The sequence below is a fragment of the Phasianus colchicus genome, chromosome 2, assembly GCF_987193195.1.
Source record: "Phasianus colchicus chromosome 2, bPhaCol1.hap1.1, whole genome shotgun sequence".
In the NCBI taxonomy this organism is placed as follows: domain Eukaryota; kingdom Metazoa; phylum Chordata; class Aves; order Galliformes; family Phasianidae; genus Phasianus; species Phasianus colchicus.
The window spans coordinates 96,209,466-96,229,082 of record NC_143437.1 but is presented as its reverse complement, the minus strand read 5'-3'; the positions used below and the strand labels follow the sequence as shown (position 1 = coordinate 96,229,082).

The following is a 19,617-nucleotide window of genomic DNA, read 5'->3' as shown; positions in this document are numbered from 1 at the left end:
TGGCCTCAAATGGACAAAGAAAGGAAAGATCCTTCAGTAGTTATTAAAATGCAATGGTATGGATAAAATTCTGTTTTGAACTCCCTACACAGAGGGTGTCGGGAGGTTGGTCCATGGGAAGAAAAGAATTGTTATATTTACCTTAATATTAAATTGAAATTATTCAACATCTGTCACAAAGAAGCCTGCTGCCAGGGACATGACACTAACTGTTCACCTGGCTGGTACTGCTAGTCCTGCATTCACATGGCTGAGTCAACTGGCAAACACACAGCTCTGTGATGCACTCACACATACACACATGCCTCAATCACATTTTATTTGAGCATAAACAGCATTGTGTATGTGTGCAGTCTGCAGAACATACACTCACACACACACGCAAGGAAGCTACAACTACCTACTGCACAGCTTCCAGGCTGTCTCGAAAAACTGTAGGAGCTGAAATATTTTAGATAGCAGAAAAAAAAAAAGACTAGAGAGAGGATAGTTGTATTGAAAGTACAGCTAGCATACACTGGATCTTTACAACGCAGTATCAGCCATTATTTATCTGAGCACACTAAGCTTGGAAAAGTGCCAGAGGCAGTGCTGAGCTCTGGCACTGATCAGTGCCCAAACAGAACACTCTCACATCAGCTGCCTGCTGCCACTCCAACAGCTGAAGAACGGGGACAACAGAACACAGCACATGAATTGTTTTGCGCCAGCAGATTTCAAAGAAAAAAAAAGTGGGCAAAGAGTGAGCTGTTAATTCCTAAAGGCAACGAGACTTGTTAATAAGAGAGAAACCCTATTAAGACATTAATGGCTTTGAGCCTCGGCTTGCAAGCAGTTGTGCAACTTCTACTCGGGTCACTGTTGCCTGAAGTTTTCAAGGGAAACAAAAATGAAATAATAAGATCTGAAGTAAGTTGGAATATCCACTTAAAATGAGAATTACAGGTTTTAGTTGTCAGTGGGGACTGTCTCTAGATACAGAGGTGATGATGCATTATGTATGACTAATGGTCATTTTTGTGATTGACATAAATGTAACAGAAGGGTAAAAATGAACCAAAAAAAAGGATGTGAGGCTTAAAACATAAATCACTGCAACACATCTTTGATCTTGTCTTCAGCTGTGATCTGGATAAGGTCACAGAGGATCTTCCTGAGGACTTCTAATCTTTGATTTGGTCTTTTTGCCCTCAAAGAACTACGTTCACACCATTATCTTTTCTATCTTAATTGCTGCTAGCTTTTCCACACTCTCTCAGGATTATTTGGAAGAAGAAAATAGATTACATCTCAAATATGTTACACACTAAGACATTTTATTTAACAAGACTAAACAAGTTTGGATTTTATCATAAATGTGGTTGGATGCCCCTAGTAAGTATCTGCTATTTACGATCAAAGTGCATTCCCACTTTACGAGGTAACCATTCACCCTCACCTAACATGCACAAAAAGGAGACGAGAGCAGGGAAAAGCAGAAACGTATCCAGTAAAGTACGCACAAACTTCTCTATCCTTATATTATTCTTAGGTATCACTATCAGAATTAAGCAAGTAAGCCAAAACAATTTTATGTGAATAAAATCACATTGTCTTTAAAGAATTGCCCGAAAAGAATAAATGACAAAATCACTCTTTAACAGTCAATAGGATTAAGACTTTCTAAGCCTGATTACAAAGTTATTTGGTTTAGAAAATCAAAAGGCTGCTTCTACTACAATATTTACGTACCTTCGCCTTCTTTGTTATTTTTCTTTCTTTCTGAGGAGAAGTCTGAGAGCAACCTGGAAGAAAGAAAGGAAGAAAGAAAACTCAGACCCTTGTGCAGACCCAAATGCTGCAATTTTCACATGAATTTCAAATGTGGCTGACAAAAATACACCCTAATTCTCCTTCCAGGTTTCAGCTTCAAACTGCTGATTTGTAAGTAACATAAGTAACTTACAAATAAGTAAGTATTTGTAACATTCAAAGGCTAAAATGCCCTCAAGTTCACGTTTTATGCTACTGAACAAAATACTACAATTTCAACATTATTATTGAAGGGAGGATGATCAAAGAGTTATTTACGCTACACGAAAGTTCGGGCTTTGTTAGAGAGCTGCCTACATACTTACCACTCATAGTGATCATCTAATAAAAACAGTAACTTTAGAACCACCACAATAACTGCTGCTGCAAGGACATCATATTTCACTTTCCTTGCTGATTTATTTCCAGGCGTGAGAGTCAGGAAATCCGCTTCTCCCATAGAAGTCTTTTTGACCACGCGACAAGTCCAGTTGTGCAATTCATCTAGTCAATACAAAGCAGAATATAAAAGGAGTACGTTGAAAGAAGCTAAGAATACTTTTGCAGTGCAAAATAGTGGTCATCAGAGGAAAACACCACTCCTGTCTTTGGAACAATTAGCCGTCTTTCTCAGGCTGAAAAGCATTTCTAGATGTTTTCATAGATGGTAGGTAATCTTTGCTGTAATTATAATAAAAATGATTGACATACAGTCACAGGGAAAAAGAATAAACTTTTTTAATATTGTCTTAATGTTATTCAAAAGATGGCATTATGTCATCCTGAACTTTGTTCCGGGAAAGTAAATCTTAAATCTATACACTTAATGACAGTTAAACTCTAGTTTTTTTTAAAAAAAAACAACATATCCAAAGCCAAAAATCTGTCAACCCCCTTTTTTTTCTGTCTGTCAGCTTAAAACAAATGTGGGACCAGAGCCAGGCCATAGCAGCACTAAGAGAACCAGGGGCTGCTTAAAGAAGCTGCCTGGGCACGGAGCCCAGCACGCCAGGCACTGCAGCACTGGGCACAAAGCAGACGTTCTCTGCTAAGGTTCAACCTGGAGCTGACCTGTAAGAGCTAATTGCAGCTGCTGCCATGGTTTGTACCAAACCTATACAGCTGCGGCTCCGAAAACAGCAGCACGCTATCCATACAGCTCTGTATTACTCCACGCTTATTTTTCACAGATACAAATCCCCCCAATTTCTCACTGTTCCTGTTCAGCAAGAAATACAGGTGGTGATTACATCACCATCGGATTCCACAAAGGTTAGCAACGTATGACTAAGTACAATCTTAATCCATCTCTACTTTGTATTCTCTTGCTGCTTACAAAGAGCTCACTACAAACCAGTATTTAATCCTCTCATACATAACAGTGGAAGTTAAGTAAAATCTGAAAAGTTTAAAGCACTTCCAAAACAAACCTTTTTGTGACAGCTGCTGATACACTTTCTTGTACTTTCGATCATTTAGTCTATATTTTCATTGTTACTCACTGTCCTGAGAAGCAACGCCAATTCATTCTAGGAGTTGAAACAACAACCATCATCTTTTTTTCCATTTATAAAAGACAAATACAAACCATTCACACGCAGAAAGTAACAACCAAAACAAAAAGATACCTCTGTGTGACAAAAAGTTCAGTAAGCAAGGGAAGAGTAAATAGACAATAGATTCTTCTCTTCTACTAACTTCCAGAGGGTATTCAGAATCCTATTTCTCTGTAATTAACCTGAAAATACCAAATTTTTAGCCTCTCTTTGATTCCGTCAGCACTTCAGAATGTGAAAAATAAGTTATTTTCTATAGGCTCTACTGCAGCACCAGTGTAAAGCAACAAAAATAGTGCTCCTACTCCAGCGTTTTAGTCCTACATCTGATAGGGTGATTGTCTTCTCTTCACTAAGTGTCAGCAGACGGAAAAGCCAAGTTGCTTTATTCAGTGTAACTACTAAATAATAAAATGAAACCCCTCAACTATTAATTGCTAGAATGTTTTTTAGGAAACAAATCTTGATTTGCAGGCTATTGGTCTGTAGAAGTCATCTCCAGAGACAGCAGCACGTGAGAGCAGCAGGGCAGTTCAGTAGACACTGCTCACAGACTGGCAGTCATCGGTCTTTCTTTGGTAGGTCAATATTCAAGACTTCATTTTAGAATAAAGAAAAATATTTCATATTTATGCAGTACGTTCTTTCAAACCTAAGCCAGGCCAACCAACCGAGACCAGCTGTTTTCTCACACAGCACCACTCATTAGTACTAAAATTATTGCTGATACGCAGTATCATAGAACACATGTTCAATATTGCATGTTATGCTTCCATTCAGTGCTGAACTTCATGAACCCCTGATCTAAAGTTACTAAACCAGGTGACTTCCACTAGGAGCTCTTAGTTCACATCACTACTGAAAGATGTGAAACAAAGCATCCACTCAACAGCCTCAGAGAGTCAGCACCAGAGAGCACTGCATATCTGGGCCTTCACTACCTGCTTGGATGTTTGATGGAGGCACTTCCTATACAAATTATCTTGCAGTTCAAGCTTAAGCATGTATAAAATAAAAGGAAAAGAGGAGGCATTTTTAAGAGTAGTAATTTAAGTCTTTTTGTTGGGGTTTAATAAACTGAAGAAAAACGTTATCGGTTCAGGTTAGGGAAAATATTTACCAGGTAAATTAGCTTCCATCAAGTACTTCATGCACAACACATCTGGATGCAGAAAGCAGTTGTTTGTTATATCTGGAAAACGAGGCAGGTCTAAAAATGCTGCAAGTTCAATCATTTTGTTGTAGACTTCTTCATATACAGGCCATGACTGAAAGACAGAGTTAAGAGCGTGTTATGTATTTGTGTTGGTGTATTTGTTATTGATTTTAATAATGAATGTTCTATTTTAATACAGAAACACTGCATTCTTTCAGCACTTTGCCTAACTGAACTCACGTGTGAGAATGGAGCCAGACTGCAGTACTGCAAAGAGAAACACGGCTACTTTTAAAACCCATAAAAATGCACATAATGCCAATAAAATATTGCTGTTCAGACCTGCTGCCAAGCCACTGCCCTCTTAGTGAAGAGATCAGTACATTTCCAGATGCTCCAAGACTGAAACTGCATTTAAAATCAATAATTAAATAGAAGGTGAAATATCTCAAGAGGTAAGAGATAACAGAATCAGAATGGGTGAGGCTGGGAGGGAAACCATCTGATCCCAGCGCCCTGCTCAGGTCAGCTACAGCAGGTTGGCCAGGACTGTATCCAGTTGGATTCTGAGCATCTCCAAAGATGACAACTACCTATGACTGTGTGGCCAACCTGCTGTTGCAGTGGTCCACTACCTGCACTGCAGAAAATATATATATATATTTCTTATGATTGAATGGAATTTAATAGCTAATGGTGTGACCATGAAAAATAGTGTTTTGTAGCTGAGCATTTACTTTATCAGTGTTACTATGCTCCATCATAATTTCCACAGAAATAAATAGGAGGCATTACTTTCAGAGCAACCTAAGTACTTTCCTTTAATTGGAATTTAGCAGAGGTTTACACTTTGTGCACAGATTCAGAACTTCCTTGATCAATAATGAATTCAGGGTTCTGGTTTTTATAGACCAGACTGAGAACAGAGCAATCATGTTTATGACAACAGTAAGACTGAAGTAATGTCTTTTTATCCAATCATTTGGTTTCATTTCTTTTAATATAAGCTATGTAGCCAACGTTCACATTTTATAGTTTTAGAGTGATATCATACTTTTTGTTTTTTTTTCAAGTGCTCTCCCCCCAGACTGCAGTTAAGACTTGCTCAATTGCATTAATAAATGCTTAAGTAAACAAATAATCCTACTGTCACTATTACACATGCCAACTTCTTGTAACAGTTAGGAAGTTGTTCATTAGATTTTCTAAACGGTGTTAAAAAGTGGCTTAGGCTTCTACATGACTATCTTGAGAAACAAGAAAAACACGCATTGCCGGACCTCTGCAAAAGCTCGGGCTGGCCGTGCTTCCCTTCCTCTTAAAAGAGCAGCCGTTAATTGAACACCAAAACAAAACCTGAATCAGATTTCACTTTTCTCCAGTGTATTTGGAAAAAAAAATCAAAGTCCCAGATGATTCGAATAAAAGCATCACATAAGTAATGTTCCTAACTAGATACAATGGAAATGTGTTGGATGAACAGCAGCTGAATTAGTAGCTTCTTAATAGCACAGCACAATAAAGACACTGAGAATCCAGTCATTTAAAGCATTCCCATTCTCAAACACTAAACTATCACCAGTGGAGTTATCTGAAGCCTAATTTAACCAAGAGCTGCTTTAAGGTACATAGCTCTTAATTTGAGGGTCCTATCGCTTTTTATATGAGCTCTTCTCACCACATCAGGCTAAGGAGCCAGCACTCCAGTCCTAGGTTCTCTAGGTCCCAGGAACACTGAGAGCTATCATTTGGCTCATTTTAACAGAGTGTAAACAAACAGACAGAGCTATTAGTCAATTTATGTTCATAAAGAGATGTGAACACAACTGGGACACGTGGCTCTAGAAGGACACACTAATCCACCACAGAGACCAACCAACTCAATTACTGCTTCCCAAGGCTTAACTCTCAAGTTCCACATCATCGACTGCACAACTCATGCCTCTACAATGCAGAGCTGAGTTACAACAAGGTAAGATGAATGGAACCCCGTGCTTCCAGAACCACACAGCCATCACCTGAGCTTTGGGCTGTAGGTGTAAGCTGAACCTAACAGATCACATCTCAGCAAGACATGTCACAGCAAAGAGCTGGAAGGCTTGAAGGTTGAGGACTGAAGAGACTAGAGAGCATTTCTAGCCCTGGAAATTCTTATCTGTCACCACATACACCTGCCTAATTCTGAAGGAGGTCTGATTTCATACAGAAAATCTCTTATGCTGCAAAATCTTATACTAACTGGGAGGGTTAAAACAAACAGAACACCCAAATTCCACACAACAAGCACAGTAAATGCCAGAACGATACTAAGAAAAAGCAAAATACAGCAAAGCAGCAGCTTTCAAAGTCAGACATCCACATCACGGCTGAGGCTCAAAGGGAGCCATGGAAGTCATTTGGTTCAATCATGGACCAACTGGGTCCAACATAGAGCAGCCTAGTTGCCCAGGCCTACATCCAGGTGGCTTCTGAATACCTCCAAATTGATGAATATCAGATACCTCCTAATTGATAAATTTTATCACTGTCTACCTAGCTTTGCATCTCTTCCAGCAAAACAAACAAACAAAGTGATAAAGCAAGTTGCAAAAAAAAAACCCAAACAAACAAACCCCAAAACACCAAATCAACTAGGAAAGCAAGTTTCTGAGCTGGGGCTTCCTTCTAACGAAAGCAAAGCCTCCAGCACCTCACGATTAAACCCCAAGGCAGGAGTCCTTGGACAAGAGGGAATTAGACCACACACCACACATTTTCCGAGTACAACTTGCACTTACCCAATCACAAATTAAAAGATTTTACATTACTTATTTGCAGTTGCGTTTCTGTGTCAAATATTAGGACAACTCCCCAGTCCATCAGCACATGGAGTTACTAAGGTCTCACTCTGTTTCGAGAACCTGGGAAACACTCCACATATAAAACTCAGTTACAAACCCTTGAGGGCACTTAATAATTTCAGGAAGACTGACAGAAAAACCCTTTTAAAGTCATGCCATCTGATAGCCCTTTCAGGTGTTTCGCAAGCTGGAATTTCTTCCAGACTGATCAACATTGCTGACAGAGCCCATAACTCTTCCAGAATGGGTACAGAGGTTACTGAAAACTTTTCTTAACAGCTTTGTCTTGAAAATCTTTTGTATCTCATTCTCACACATGACAAACAAGGTAACTTCAGGTCTTCTACAGAAAGCAACGTGGAAGATTGATACAACTTAATGCTTTCCTTTTTTCTCTCTCCTCAACTTCAGCTTTCCATAGGAGAACGAATATATAATGTCTAGTTGGTAAAGATGCATCTAGTATAAGATTTTCATTACAATATATACTCATTACTGTTTAAATTAGTTGCCTTTATCGTTCAAAATTACATGAAATTTTTCACCTGTGTTAGAAAAGAACCACCTGGTTTTCAGAAGGAGGTGAGCCAAACTATTAACATGATAATCAGATCACAGCAGCAGGTAATTGTTTTGGGTGAGCCAAGATTGCAGCCTCTCCTACTTGTTTGGACAGTATCAGAATGTTGCTGATCAACAAGTAGAAAACAGTATACAATTGGCTGGCTTTCTAGATTCACTTGCAGGCTCCACAGCTTCTTGTTTCAAATGTGGTCTGACTGACTCTTTTCTTAGATGACTGTATAGACAGTTTTTGCCTCCTGTATCAGGACAAGAAACCAGGACTAATTACTTATATATTCAGAGCTCTGTTTATATTGTTGTGATTATGTTCTGTCTTTCTGAAAAGAATTGAAGAGTTGTTTTAAATCTTTCATCTTTTTTTTCCCCTATCGTATGCCTTTCCAGTACTTTTCCCTAGTGCAGTTCCCTTTATCATCCATTCAACCACAAATTTCCACCCAAAGATTCTTTTCTTCCCATACCCACATGTTTTCTAAGGCTCTACCTTCACCTCTGCTGATTGCATTCAGTAGCAGACATCCTTCTATGAGATTCCTTTAACAGCCATTTAATTCTACTTCCTACTACATAGAATCTACTTCCTTTTTTCATTATTGGCTTTTTATAGGTTGTTGGGGATCTTTGAAATTTAGAGTCTGGATACACTTGGAATTATCTGAATACCAGCAAACCTCATCACTTTCAAGAAGACCAAGTCAGCCTAGCCTGAATTTGAAAAACCGTGTCAAATTTCTCAAGATATGGACTAAGAAAGGAGTTTAATCTGAAGATTTGGAAAACATCCAGTTATGAAGCTTGGAGAAGAGTGTTTGCAACAGAACCCAGAAGCTGGTTCATTAAAGCAAAGCATGTCCATAAATCAGAAGATATTTAGTCTGAAGTTAATAAGCCCATCAGAGTACCACAAATGGGTACTTCAAGTGGGTACTCTAATGTGTGTGAACACCTCTGAATGAAGCCTACATCAAGATATACATTGCCTTTAGAACTAGCTAAGGTAAAATGAGCTATTACAGAAGTCAAGCAAGTGCTCTGCAGAGCCTGGCACACTGTGCTTTGCTTCTGCTACTCAGCTACTTCAGCTGAGCTGCATCTGTTGTCTGCAGCAGAAAGCTGTCCTGCCCACCTTGGTGGGATACAGCCCATCACAAAGAACTGCCAATAAAGGCAGTAAACAAATCAGCTGTGAAATATACACCCAAACTAGTATTTGATGCTGAATTAAATGACCTTGTGACCTAATTGTTATGCGATACCTAACGTGATTAGAAAGCCCAAACTCCGAAGATGACTGAAGTTTATTTCTCCATACTGGGGTCCTGCCCTCACCAATCCACTACTCTTGTGCACTTCTACTAATCTGGCTACCCCATCCAAATATGCACCAACAAATCTTACTGATGGACATTTTTTGTCTTCCCCCCCCCCCCCCTTGCATAACATATCTGCCTCAATATCACCCCACCTGCAGCAGCAGCATGAAATTATTGCAGTAACCATCACACACAAATTAAGCGCACTTCAATGTTTTACCACTAATAAAACCCTTCAGAAATAGGTAACATCTTTTTCCCACCTAAGTGAGATGGCCAAACTAAGGTAGACAGCTGTGTTGCAGTTAGACTCTGTGCAGAGTGAAGCTGAATTCTGCATTTCTTTGCTAGAGTACAGTGTACACACCAGAGACAAAGGCCATGTAGACGAGGGGCACCATTACCACGGTTGTACAAAACTCCCCAGTCTCAAATTGCTGGTGCACATGAAAGGATTGTGGGGAGAACCACTGCTCCCTGCTCTTCCATCCCTCCCTAGGTCACCACCAGAAGCGGGGAACCAGGTTCAGTGGGCACTGAGCATGACTCCGTACCACCGTTTCAGTATGGATGAAAGGAGCAGATGCAGTTCTTCAAACACTGATATCCATGAATCATATACAGATGCTGATGTAACAGCAAAGGGTGTGCCTGGAATTATTAAAAGGGAACCAAATGACAGGAAGAACAAAGACAGGTGAAACTGCTACAGCTCCATTCATACAACTGCTGAGAAATATACTGCATGCAGGAGTTCTGCTAGCAAAGACAAAGACATAGCATACGCTTGATGTTGGTGCTGAGGATTGTTGTAGAGAAAAGATTCATTTTAGAAGAGGGCTCAATAAACAATGTTTACACATTGAGAGAATTAATTCTAGGCGTGCTAGGATATTTGACTGCATGGGATTGACGCAGGCAGTTTTTAATCAAGGAATGGTACGTGGATGATGAGCCAGCAACCTACATGCAAGAGAAAGAGCTACCTGAGCATTCAGCACAGATCACAAAACCACACAATCATAGGGGCTGGAGATCATCTGGTCTAACCCCCAACAGCGTACCTTTACTGGAAAAAAAAAGTTGTTTGGCTCTATTGCAGGCTTTTTAATATCCTACTTTTGTCTTGTTCATTAGGCAGTTCCTGGCTAAAGTGGTTTTTGAATAAATGAGTTTCAATATTATTAAACCAACAGGGAGACGTGCATGAATGTTGCTCTGCTCATGCTCAAGTTAACTCTGAGCAACAAATACTTTTCTAAAAAATGTGGTCTTTCTATAAATGGAGAGAGCAATCCAGCAAGGACTGAACTGTCATAAACATATTGAGCTATAGGAGTTTGGGAACAGATTTTATTGAATTTCAGAAATATTTTGGTAGGTTTGTTTTCTTTCTTCATTAAGTAATGCTTGAAGGCAGGTATGGACAAGCTAGAGTTTCTGTTACACAACAGCAAGCTCCCGTGATAAACTTGATTACAATAACTCTTTCAGCAGTGAACTTCCTCCTCAGCTTTTTTTTTTTTTTTTTTTAATAAAAGCCTCACCCTTGATTCTTTTCATTCTGCACTATTCTTTTTATTGTGAAGGAGTAGTACATGCACCTGCTAAAAGTGAACAAGAATACAAAATTACAAAGAAAGGAAGAAAGAAAGAAAACAGAGAGAAGGAACCCCCCAAATTAAGAATACAGAGTATGGCAAAAACACTGCAGACCAAAGCAGGAATTGCTGCTTGCTTTGGAAAGTAAAAGTAGCATGGCTGATTAGCAGAATTTGTATGGCTGGAATTCTCCACCTCTTAGAAGATTTTTAAAAATAAACAAGAATGACTGGCTTCTGTGTCAATTTGAATTCCTTAAAGAGCTGCCATTAAAAACAAAAATCAGAGGGCTCATTCAAATTTCAACTGGGAGAATGGGGATCCTTCCACATCAGACAAAATGGGATTTTGCAAAAGGACCTCAGTAAATAGTCTGTAGCTCAGCTACAAACAAGCCTAGTGGGTGCACATCCCAGGGAAGCAGAAAGCTGTTGTCATTATGGACTGAATGCTCTGGAAGAAAACAGAACAAACGTACTGACCTGCATTCATGAGTTAATTCATCGATTTCATCAGCAATTCCTTAGTTTGACTCAGACTCAAACTAAAATATAAACACACAGTGCACCAAAAACCAGGCTGCGAAACAATCCCAAGGGCAGTGGTTTCCTCAGAGATGTGTGATGACTTGAAGACATGGTTATCAGCCAGGATCAGATTATGAACTGGTACGAAATCCTTTTGAATAGGCAGTGTGAAAGAAAAACTTCTTAAACAAGGTGACAACTCCACAGGGTTTAGGAAATCTTGAGGGTTACTCATGGCAGTACCCCAGATGCACAGTGTTGCCTTGGGCAACTCTCCGTCCTGGTGTCCCAGCAGTAAGGGAGGAGCAGTGCCCCATTACCTCCAGCCTGGGCAGAACAGCCACCACTGCACCTGATGGGAACCCAAGGACAGTTGCTCTGCAGCTGTGCTGGCTTTACCTAGCATGTGCTAAAGCAGGCTTAAACTCCCACGTTAGATGAAGAAAAGGAAAAGATAGACGAGCAGCTTGTTACTTTCTGTGCATTAAACTGCAACGCTATCTTGTTGTAGAAACAGTAAGAGATTAAATGATTAATAGCTACACCATAACACACTTTGCAAATTCCTTCAGTAATTCCTAAGATCTGTACACTTAACTTCATAATCTTAGTCATAATTCAAAGACATGAAAATAAGACTGTATTAGTGTAATCTGTTCACAAATCCAAGACCTATGCCAAAAAGAAAAGAATAGAAGGTTGTTTAGAAGTATTACCAGTAACGTGTAAGAACACCTGTCTCCCACAAGACCCGCTATTTCCCCTCACTTGGCTTTTCACTTATCTCCTCTTGCCACATTTTTAGGCCAGAGTTTGTGCCATTGTTCTTTCCTCCTCCTAGCATTGGGAAGAAAAGTAGCTGGTTTTCATTTGTTATCTCACAAAGTTTCACCATCTCAAAAAAGTCTCTCCATAGCACAAAACCTACAATTTGAAACCCTAACTTTAATCCCAGAACGGCAACAAAAAGTGGCTGTACCTCATCTATCCAAGAATATCTATTTAGCCTTGCATCCAGCAGCAAGCAAGAGAGATGAGTGGGAAGGAATTTAAGAGCCAAGTAAGCCACAAGGACACTTCCCCAAATTTTTGTCCAGCTTCACACAGTTTGTAGCTGAGCCAACACTTAATAGTTCTGCATGCCTTTTCTTCTGTGGGCTTTGTCCAGTCACTCTCTGACCCTGCTAGCATCCAGAATGTCTGACAGCAACAAGTTCCACCAATTACCCACAAGATACACAAAGAAGAATTCTCTGCTGTTTAATTCTGAATCAGCAGACTAGCAAATTTTGTCTGACGCTTCCCAAGAAGCGATACTGGGAGAGATTCAGAATGGCTGCCATCTGAACAAAATAAACCATCACCACAACTTCCTCCCAGTCAACTCTTCTTTAACTTGAAAGGTAAGTAGATATACTTAATTGTATTTCTTGCCTAGGAAACCTGCATCTGTTTTTGATCATTCTTGTCACTCCACAAATCTACTTCTCCTGGGATTTTTCTTTGAGAGAGGGTAAGAAAAACAAAACGAACAAGCAAAAAAAAAAAAAAAGAAAAAAATACCAAAAGAAACCAACCAACCAAAGCAGAAAAAAAATCAGACCCCAAAACCAACAGCAGCAAAAAAAAACCCCAATCCAACCAGAATTCCGTAGCGTAAGGAGTATGATGGATTTATGCATTAACAATGCTTCATTCTCTAGCTCCTTATTAGAAGTCCGGAATTACTAGAAAATATTTCTAATGTAGCTGGACTAAAACAGCTGCATGTTTGAAAACATCATGAAGGAATTGTAGAAACCCGTATAATTAAGATCATGCAGATATTTAAATTAAGGTTGGTACATGAACATAACATTGATCATATCAGCTTTCAGAGAACATTAAAACATTTCTACTTGAAAAAAAATTACTTCCTATTAGACAGACTTAATGGGCATTTCCATTGATTCAGATACACCTTATGGGTGTACTTGGACACAAAGCAGGTGTCGGTGAAAAAATATATTTCTATTTAATTGAAGCTTGTGGGTCAATGAATCTTTTCTTAAAGAGCAGTAAAAATTAAATGCAATGCTTGCCCACTGTAATCTTTACTCACTATAATGATGCCACACAAAAAAACAAAGCTTGTACTGCATCTGTCTTTTAAGTTTTGCTCCTTCCCACACAATGTCTTTCTTTCCTACTCTTCTCTCCCAGTAGTCTCAAAATAATATCAGTCAACTGCTGGATAGGATGAAAACCTCAGAAGTTTCGAACTGTATTTGCTTTATCTATATTCTCAAAACAATCAAGCTGAGAGATTATGTATTTCAGTAGATGCAGAAAGGAGCAGTTTTGTTGCATGAGAAATCAGGTTAAGAAGGTAGCATTTTTTTTTCTCAACTCATTCAAAACTGTCTGTAACACAGAAGAGGTTACTTATCTTCATAACACAATTCACTTTTTCTACAAGGCTAACTTTCCAAAAACGGTCAGCAGACCATTTTATTTTAAAAAACATCTTCAGAGTAGACAATGGCTTAATTTATCAACATACTCATTTTAGTCAAAAAACTTCCAAATAGCAATGTCAATTTAATTCAGATATCAATGCCAATTTAGAGAATGCACTGTTATCACCCATCAAATTAACAATGCCAAACCAGTCACCAAATGGTAGGCCTACTACAGACTGCAGAAAGTAGGCTCACAATCGCAGGGTCTCGTTCTCATGGGGAACTTCAATCACCTTGATATTTACCAGAAGAGCAACATTATCAGGCACACATGGTCCTGAAGTTTCCTGCAGTGCATGGAAGGTAACCTTCTGTCAGAGACGGTGGAGAGGAGTACTGCTGGACCTTCTTAAAAACAGGAATGTAAAGGCTGAGGGCATCCTTGGATGCAGTGACTACGAGACAGTGGAATTCAGGATCTTTATCAATGACATCGATGACGGAATTGAGTGCACCCTCAGCAAGTTTGCTGATGACACCAAGCTGAGTGGTGCGGTCGACACTGCTGAAGGAAGGGATGCCATTCAGAGGGACCTCGAGAGGCTAGAAAGGTGGGCCCGGGTGAATCTGATGAGGTTCAACACGGCAAAGTGCAGAGTTTTGCACTTGGGCCGGAGGAATCCCAGGCATCCCTACAGACTGGAAGGAGCGGTCCTTGAGAGCAGCCCTGTGGAGAAGGACCTGGGGGTCCTGATGGATGAAAAGCTTAACATGAGCCAGCAGTGTCCTCTTGTAGCTTGGAAAGCAATTGGTTCTGGGCTCTAACAGAAGAGGGGTGGCCAGCAGGGACAAGGAGGTAATTGTCTCCCTCTACTCTGCTCTTGTGAGGCCCCATCTGGAGTCTGGAGCCCCCAGTACAAGAAAGACAGGGAGCTGTTGGAGAGGGTCCAGAGGAGGGCCACGAAGATGATCAGGGGACTGGAGCACCTCCCCTATAGGACAGGCTGGGGGAGCAGGGCTTGGTCAGCCTGGAAAAAGAAGGCTGCGGGGTGACTAATTGCAGCCTTTCAGTACCTAAAGGGAATCAACACACAGGAGAGGAATTAACTCTTTGAAAGGATAGATCAGCAGGACAAGGGGAAATGGTTTAAGTTGAGGGAGGGAAGACTTCGGTTGGATGTCAGGAGGAAGTTCTTTACAGAGAGAGTGGTGAGGTGCTGGAACAGGCTGCCCAGAGAGGTTGTGGATGCCCCGTCCCTGGAGGTGTTCAAGGCCAGATTGGATGGGGCCCTGGGCAATCTGGCCTAGTATTAAATGGGGAGGCTGGTGGCCTTGCATGTGGCAGGAAGGTTGGAGATTCATGATCCCTGAGGTCCCTTCCAACCCTGGCCATTCTGTGATCTTACATGGAAGAAACAAAGCAATACATAGCATTGCCAACCAAGACTTCAGGAGAGCCAACCCTGACTTTTTCAAGGACATACTTGGAGGCATCCCATGGGTTTGAGCATTGGAAGGTAATGGGGCCCAAGAGACTTGGCTGACATCCAAGCATCACTTCCTCCAAGCTCAAGATCGGTGCATCCCTAAGAGTAAGAAATCAGGTAAAGGTGAGAGGAGACCCACATGAATAAGCTAGCAGTTCATGGAAAAATTCAGATGGAAGAAGAAAGTCCATGGATAGCAGAAAAGAGGTCTGGTCTCTTGGGAGGAATATAGGAATACTGTCAAGGCATGCAGGGATGCAGTGACAAAGGCTAAGGCCTACTTGGAAATAAATCTGACAAGGAAGGTCAAGGACAACAGGAAGGCTTCTTTAAGTATATCAATAGCAAAAGGAAGACTATGAAAATCGTTGGTCTGCTGCTGAATGAGGTGGGTGTCCTGTTAACAGAGGACACTGAAAAGGCACAGTTACTGAATGCCTTCTTTGCTTCAGTCTTTGCTGTTAGGACTGCCCTTGAGGAAATCCAAACCCTGGAGATAAAAGAGAGTCTGTAGAAAGGAAGACTACTTCTTCGTTGAGGAGGATTCCATCAGAGATCATCTAGGCAAATCTGAGACACACAAATCCATGGGTCCCAATGGCATGCACCCAGAAGTGCTGAGGGAGCTGCCAAGAAGCTTTCTATCACCTTTGAAAGGTCCTGGGGAACGGGAGAGGTGCCTGAAGATGATAAGGGTAGTGAAGCACCAGAACTGGCTGCCCAGAGAGGCTGTGGAGTCTCATTCTCCAGAAATAGTAAAAACTCATCTGGATGCTTTTCTATGGAACGTACTGCAGGAAATCTGCTTTAGCAGGGGGTTGGATTAGATCTCCAAAGGCCCCTTCCAGCCCTCGTGGTTTCCTCAGCAGGAATTTCAGTTGAGTGACCTCATAAAATACTCAGAATACAGAAGTAGACAGAGGAATTTCACTCCTCCTTAGACGTTGGGACAAAAATCATAAAGCCCTAAAACAGTGATTCACTTCATCTACCCCTCCTAGAAGAGTACTATAATTAGGAGACTAAATCTACACCCACAACTAAAGAAACACAAGCACTTAAGAAACACTGTCAAGTTTATAAACTTCTATTAACATATACAAACTTTGTAATGAAGCAAATGTTAATCCATTTGCTTTTAAGCTGATGAAATTATAGATCCAGAAATAGCATCTTTGATATCAAACAATCCCAAAGTATGAAATATCATTTGCTCGGTTATGCTATATCCAGCTTAGGGTACAAATCAAGGAACAAAACGAGCAAGGAGAAATTAGCCTGAAGGATAAATACCCATAGTTTTAATGATATTAAAAATGATCACCATGAGATTTCCAAGGCTCTTCAGTGGTCAGTTTGACTTTGTATGAGGTTATGCCACCACTACAGTTCACCCAGAACATCAACCCCCTGGCTCTAAGCACCAAGCTGGACAGGTGCAGCAGTGTGCTCTGCAGCCATTCCCACTAAGAGCACTCACAGACAATGCATCTGTGCACTTGGGGTTTGAGTACAGACCTCATCTCCCGTGTGACAATACTACTCAGCTACTTTGCTATGTGAGAAGAAACCCATTTCTTTTTACTGTACTTAAAAGAACAATGAAAAATAACTCGATCTTTGTTCTCAGTACACGTGGGAAGAACGAGCTACATGAGCGAAATCAGCACACCAGCTCCACAAGCTTGTCCAGCCCTTGAGGAGATGGGCTGAGTGTCTGCAAAGAGAGAAGCATGAATGCTCTAGTGACAGTTTCTCTCCTATGTTCCATGTGATGTACATCAAGAAACTACATTTAAGCTATCTAATGAGAATGTAAGTGAGAGAGGTACCTGCTTTCCAAAGCCTCCAAAGGCAGATTCTATATGTCTAGGTTTAGGCACTTCAAAGACAGGAAAATATTTCACCAACGTGTGATACACTCCCAACTTCAAGAAAGAGAACAGAAAGAGCTCAAAGTATCTTACAAGAAAATGCAAACAACTGTTTGCAGCATGAATAAGCCGAGCAATAGACTAAGTGAGATATTTAAGTGATGAACATTCTCCATTCAGTACCATAAATGCAAAGAACTAGTTTTCAAGAAACCTGTGATACTGATTCTACCTCTGGTCATAGCATACCTTCATTATTCAATCAATCCTAACAGCATAAATTACACTAACTCCTTTACACTTTGACAAAGATTATTAGAAATTAATGAGGAATAAATGTTAAATTAGTTCTAAGATTGAGCCATTATCCTTGAAGCCTCAAGACTACAGCCAAATTCTAGTTTTTGTTGTATACAGTAGGTAACCATCAAAGTTTTTAGCAATTTTCTTTTCTTAACCCATGAGAAATCCTCCCATTTTATACTTTCCTCCAGGCTAATTGTCAGTTCTTCTGCCCCCAATATTCACAGGGAAATCAAAACCAGGAGGCGTATTAAACTTCTTAAACTCATCAGCTAAATTTACAAAACAAAACTGATTTTACTATGCTTGAACAATGCTGAGTTGATTCAAATATGCATGTGTGGTGCAACCCTATTTTATTCAAAACAGCTCTCACTGAGCAGCTAAATTATTAGGTGGTCACAAGGCAAAAATGTCTATAGGTTAAAGTATTAACAATTGTATTCCCATTATAATTTTGCCTATAATCACAATAATTAGAAATAAGGGCAAAATCTGAGGTTTGACATCTGCCATCACAGTAAAATTCAGCAACACGTAGCCATGCTGTAAGACAAGAGATCATCATTATAGATCCATCGCAAACCTGGAAGCAAAGGGGTCCAACATTGAGCAGCACAAGGATACAAATTCCAAATTTAAACCTCAGTTATGACAGTAAAATATACAAAAATCCCCAGCTCCTGACTTAAAAGGATGTACTTAGGCCTCTCCAAACACAGTATTGGTTGCTCACTAATAATACCTGACAGCTCTTGGTTTTTTGAGACAGTGGGAGAACATAACAGGAGAGCACAACTCAACAACAATCTCCCGGATAAAAGAGGCAAGAAACAGCACTGTAGATATTCTGCAATGAAATCAAAGGTGAAGGCAACTAAGCTATACACAGCAAAGAAAGTAGACAAAAATAAAAATCCACCATCACCAAAAGAACCTTTAATTTCAAGGTAAATAGGCAAGCTGTGAAACAAAGAGGAATAAAAAGAAAGTTTGTTCTGTAACTGGAAGAAGAACAAGAATCCATCCTGTTAAAATAATATGGAAGGCAGAGAAAATTTATGCCTGTAAAAAAGTAAAACAGTATCTGATAAAATGAAGTATTTCACAAAGGATAGGCCTAGGAAATTTACACACAAGAAGCTTCAAGGAAATAACTCAGGAGTTCTCTGAAACACAAATGTTGTTTTTTTAAATATCTTAAATTCTGAAGATCAAAGGACACACAAAATTAATATTAAAAAATGTAAACGGGAAGATTCAGGAACTCTACAATGATTAGCCTGGCATGGATTCTGAAGAAAACAGTACAATGACAATGGGAAAAATGGGAGCTAAAAATACCCTGTCAGTCAAGCGACCTTCATAAGGTCATAAGGAGAGAGAGCCAGTGGAAGCTTCAGCTCCAACAAGGATATCTACAGCTGCTGCTTCTCTGAAAAGAGCGTTCTCCTTGTTTATGGAAAGCTAGCTGAAATATGGGGAGCAAATGAATAAAAAGGCAACAGAAATCCACTGGGGGACTCATGATCCTAACACCTCAAACACAGGAACAGCTGCTCCACTGGAAAAAAAAGAAAAAAAGGCATGCAGAACAAAGAAGCAAAACACAACTGTCTTTAATACAACGGATACACATAGATACAAAAGTACTGCTAAGAATTAAGAAAAATAAAAGTAAATAAAATCATAAGAACGGGAAGAAAATACAATCTATAGACTGCTGTAAAAGAAATAAGCAAAGACTCGAAGAGTTTCAGTGTAGAGAAGTTCATCTGCCAGTGCTTACAGCAAGCCTTTCACAATCAAAAGCAGGAAGAAACATAATAATCGAAGCTAGAGAGGATGTGCGCATGCATGTGTGCAAGATATATACTCCTCCAACTCAAAAAAAAACCACAGAATCACAGAATAAAACTCTCTGCACCGAAGAAGCACATTCTGAGAGAAGCTTAAGAATCTTCCATCCCACTTGAGAATGACACTGCGACGCCTATCCCAACACCTAGCACTCCTTACTTGAGGGAAAGGAAGACTCGGGATGAATTACACCTTTTCTCAGGGCACCAAATATATGCACTGCTTTTCAAGCTCTTCCTTTTCCTATCAAAGCCAACATCAGATCATAAATACAAATCAAAA

The 19,617-nt window shown here is 40.0% G+C and overlaps 1 protein-coding gene across 1 annotated transcript in view; it reads right to left on the bottom strand.

Moving 5' to 3' along the window:
* TAF1B (TATA-box binding protein associated factor, RNA polymerase I subunit B) overlaps nt 1–19,617 on the bottom strand; it is a 45,599-nt gene that overhangs the window by 8,857 nt on the left and 17,125 nt on the right. The window contains exons 9-11 of the mRNA XM_031610714.2: nt 4,468–4,615; nt 2,118–2,295; nt 1,732–1,784 (exon numbers count right to left, since the gene is read on the bottom strand). Coding sequence (XP_031466574.2) covers nt 1,732–1,784; nt 2,118–2,295; nt 4,468–4,615 — 379 coding nt within the window. The remainder of the gene's footprint in view (nt 1–1,731; nt 1,785–2,117; nt 2,296–4,467; nt 4,616–19,617) is intronic.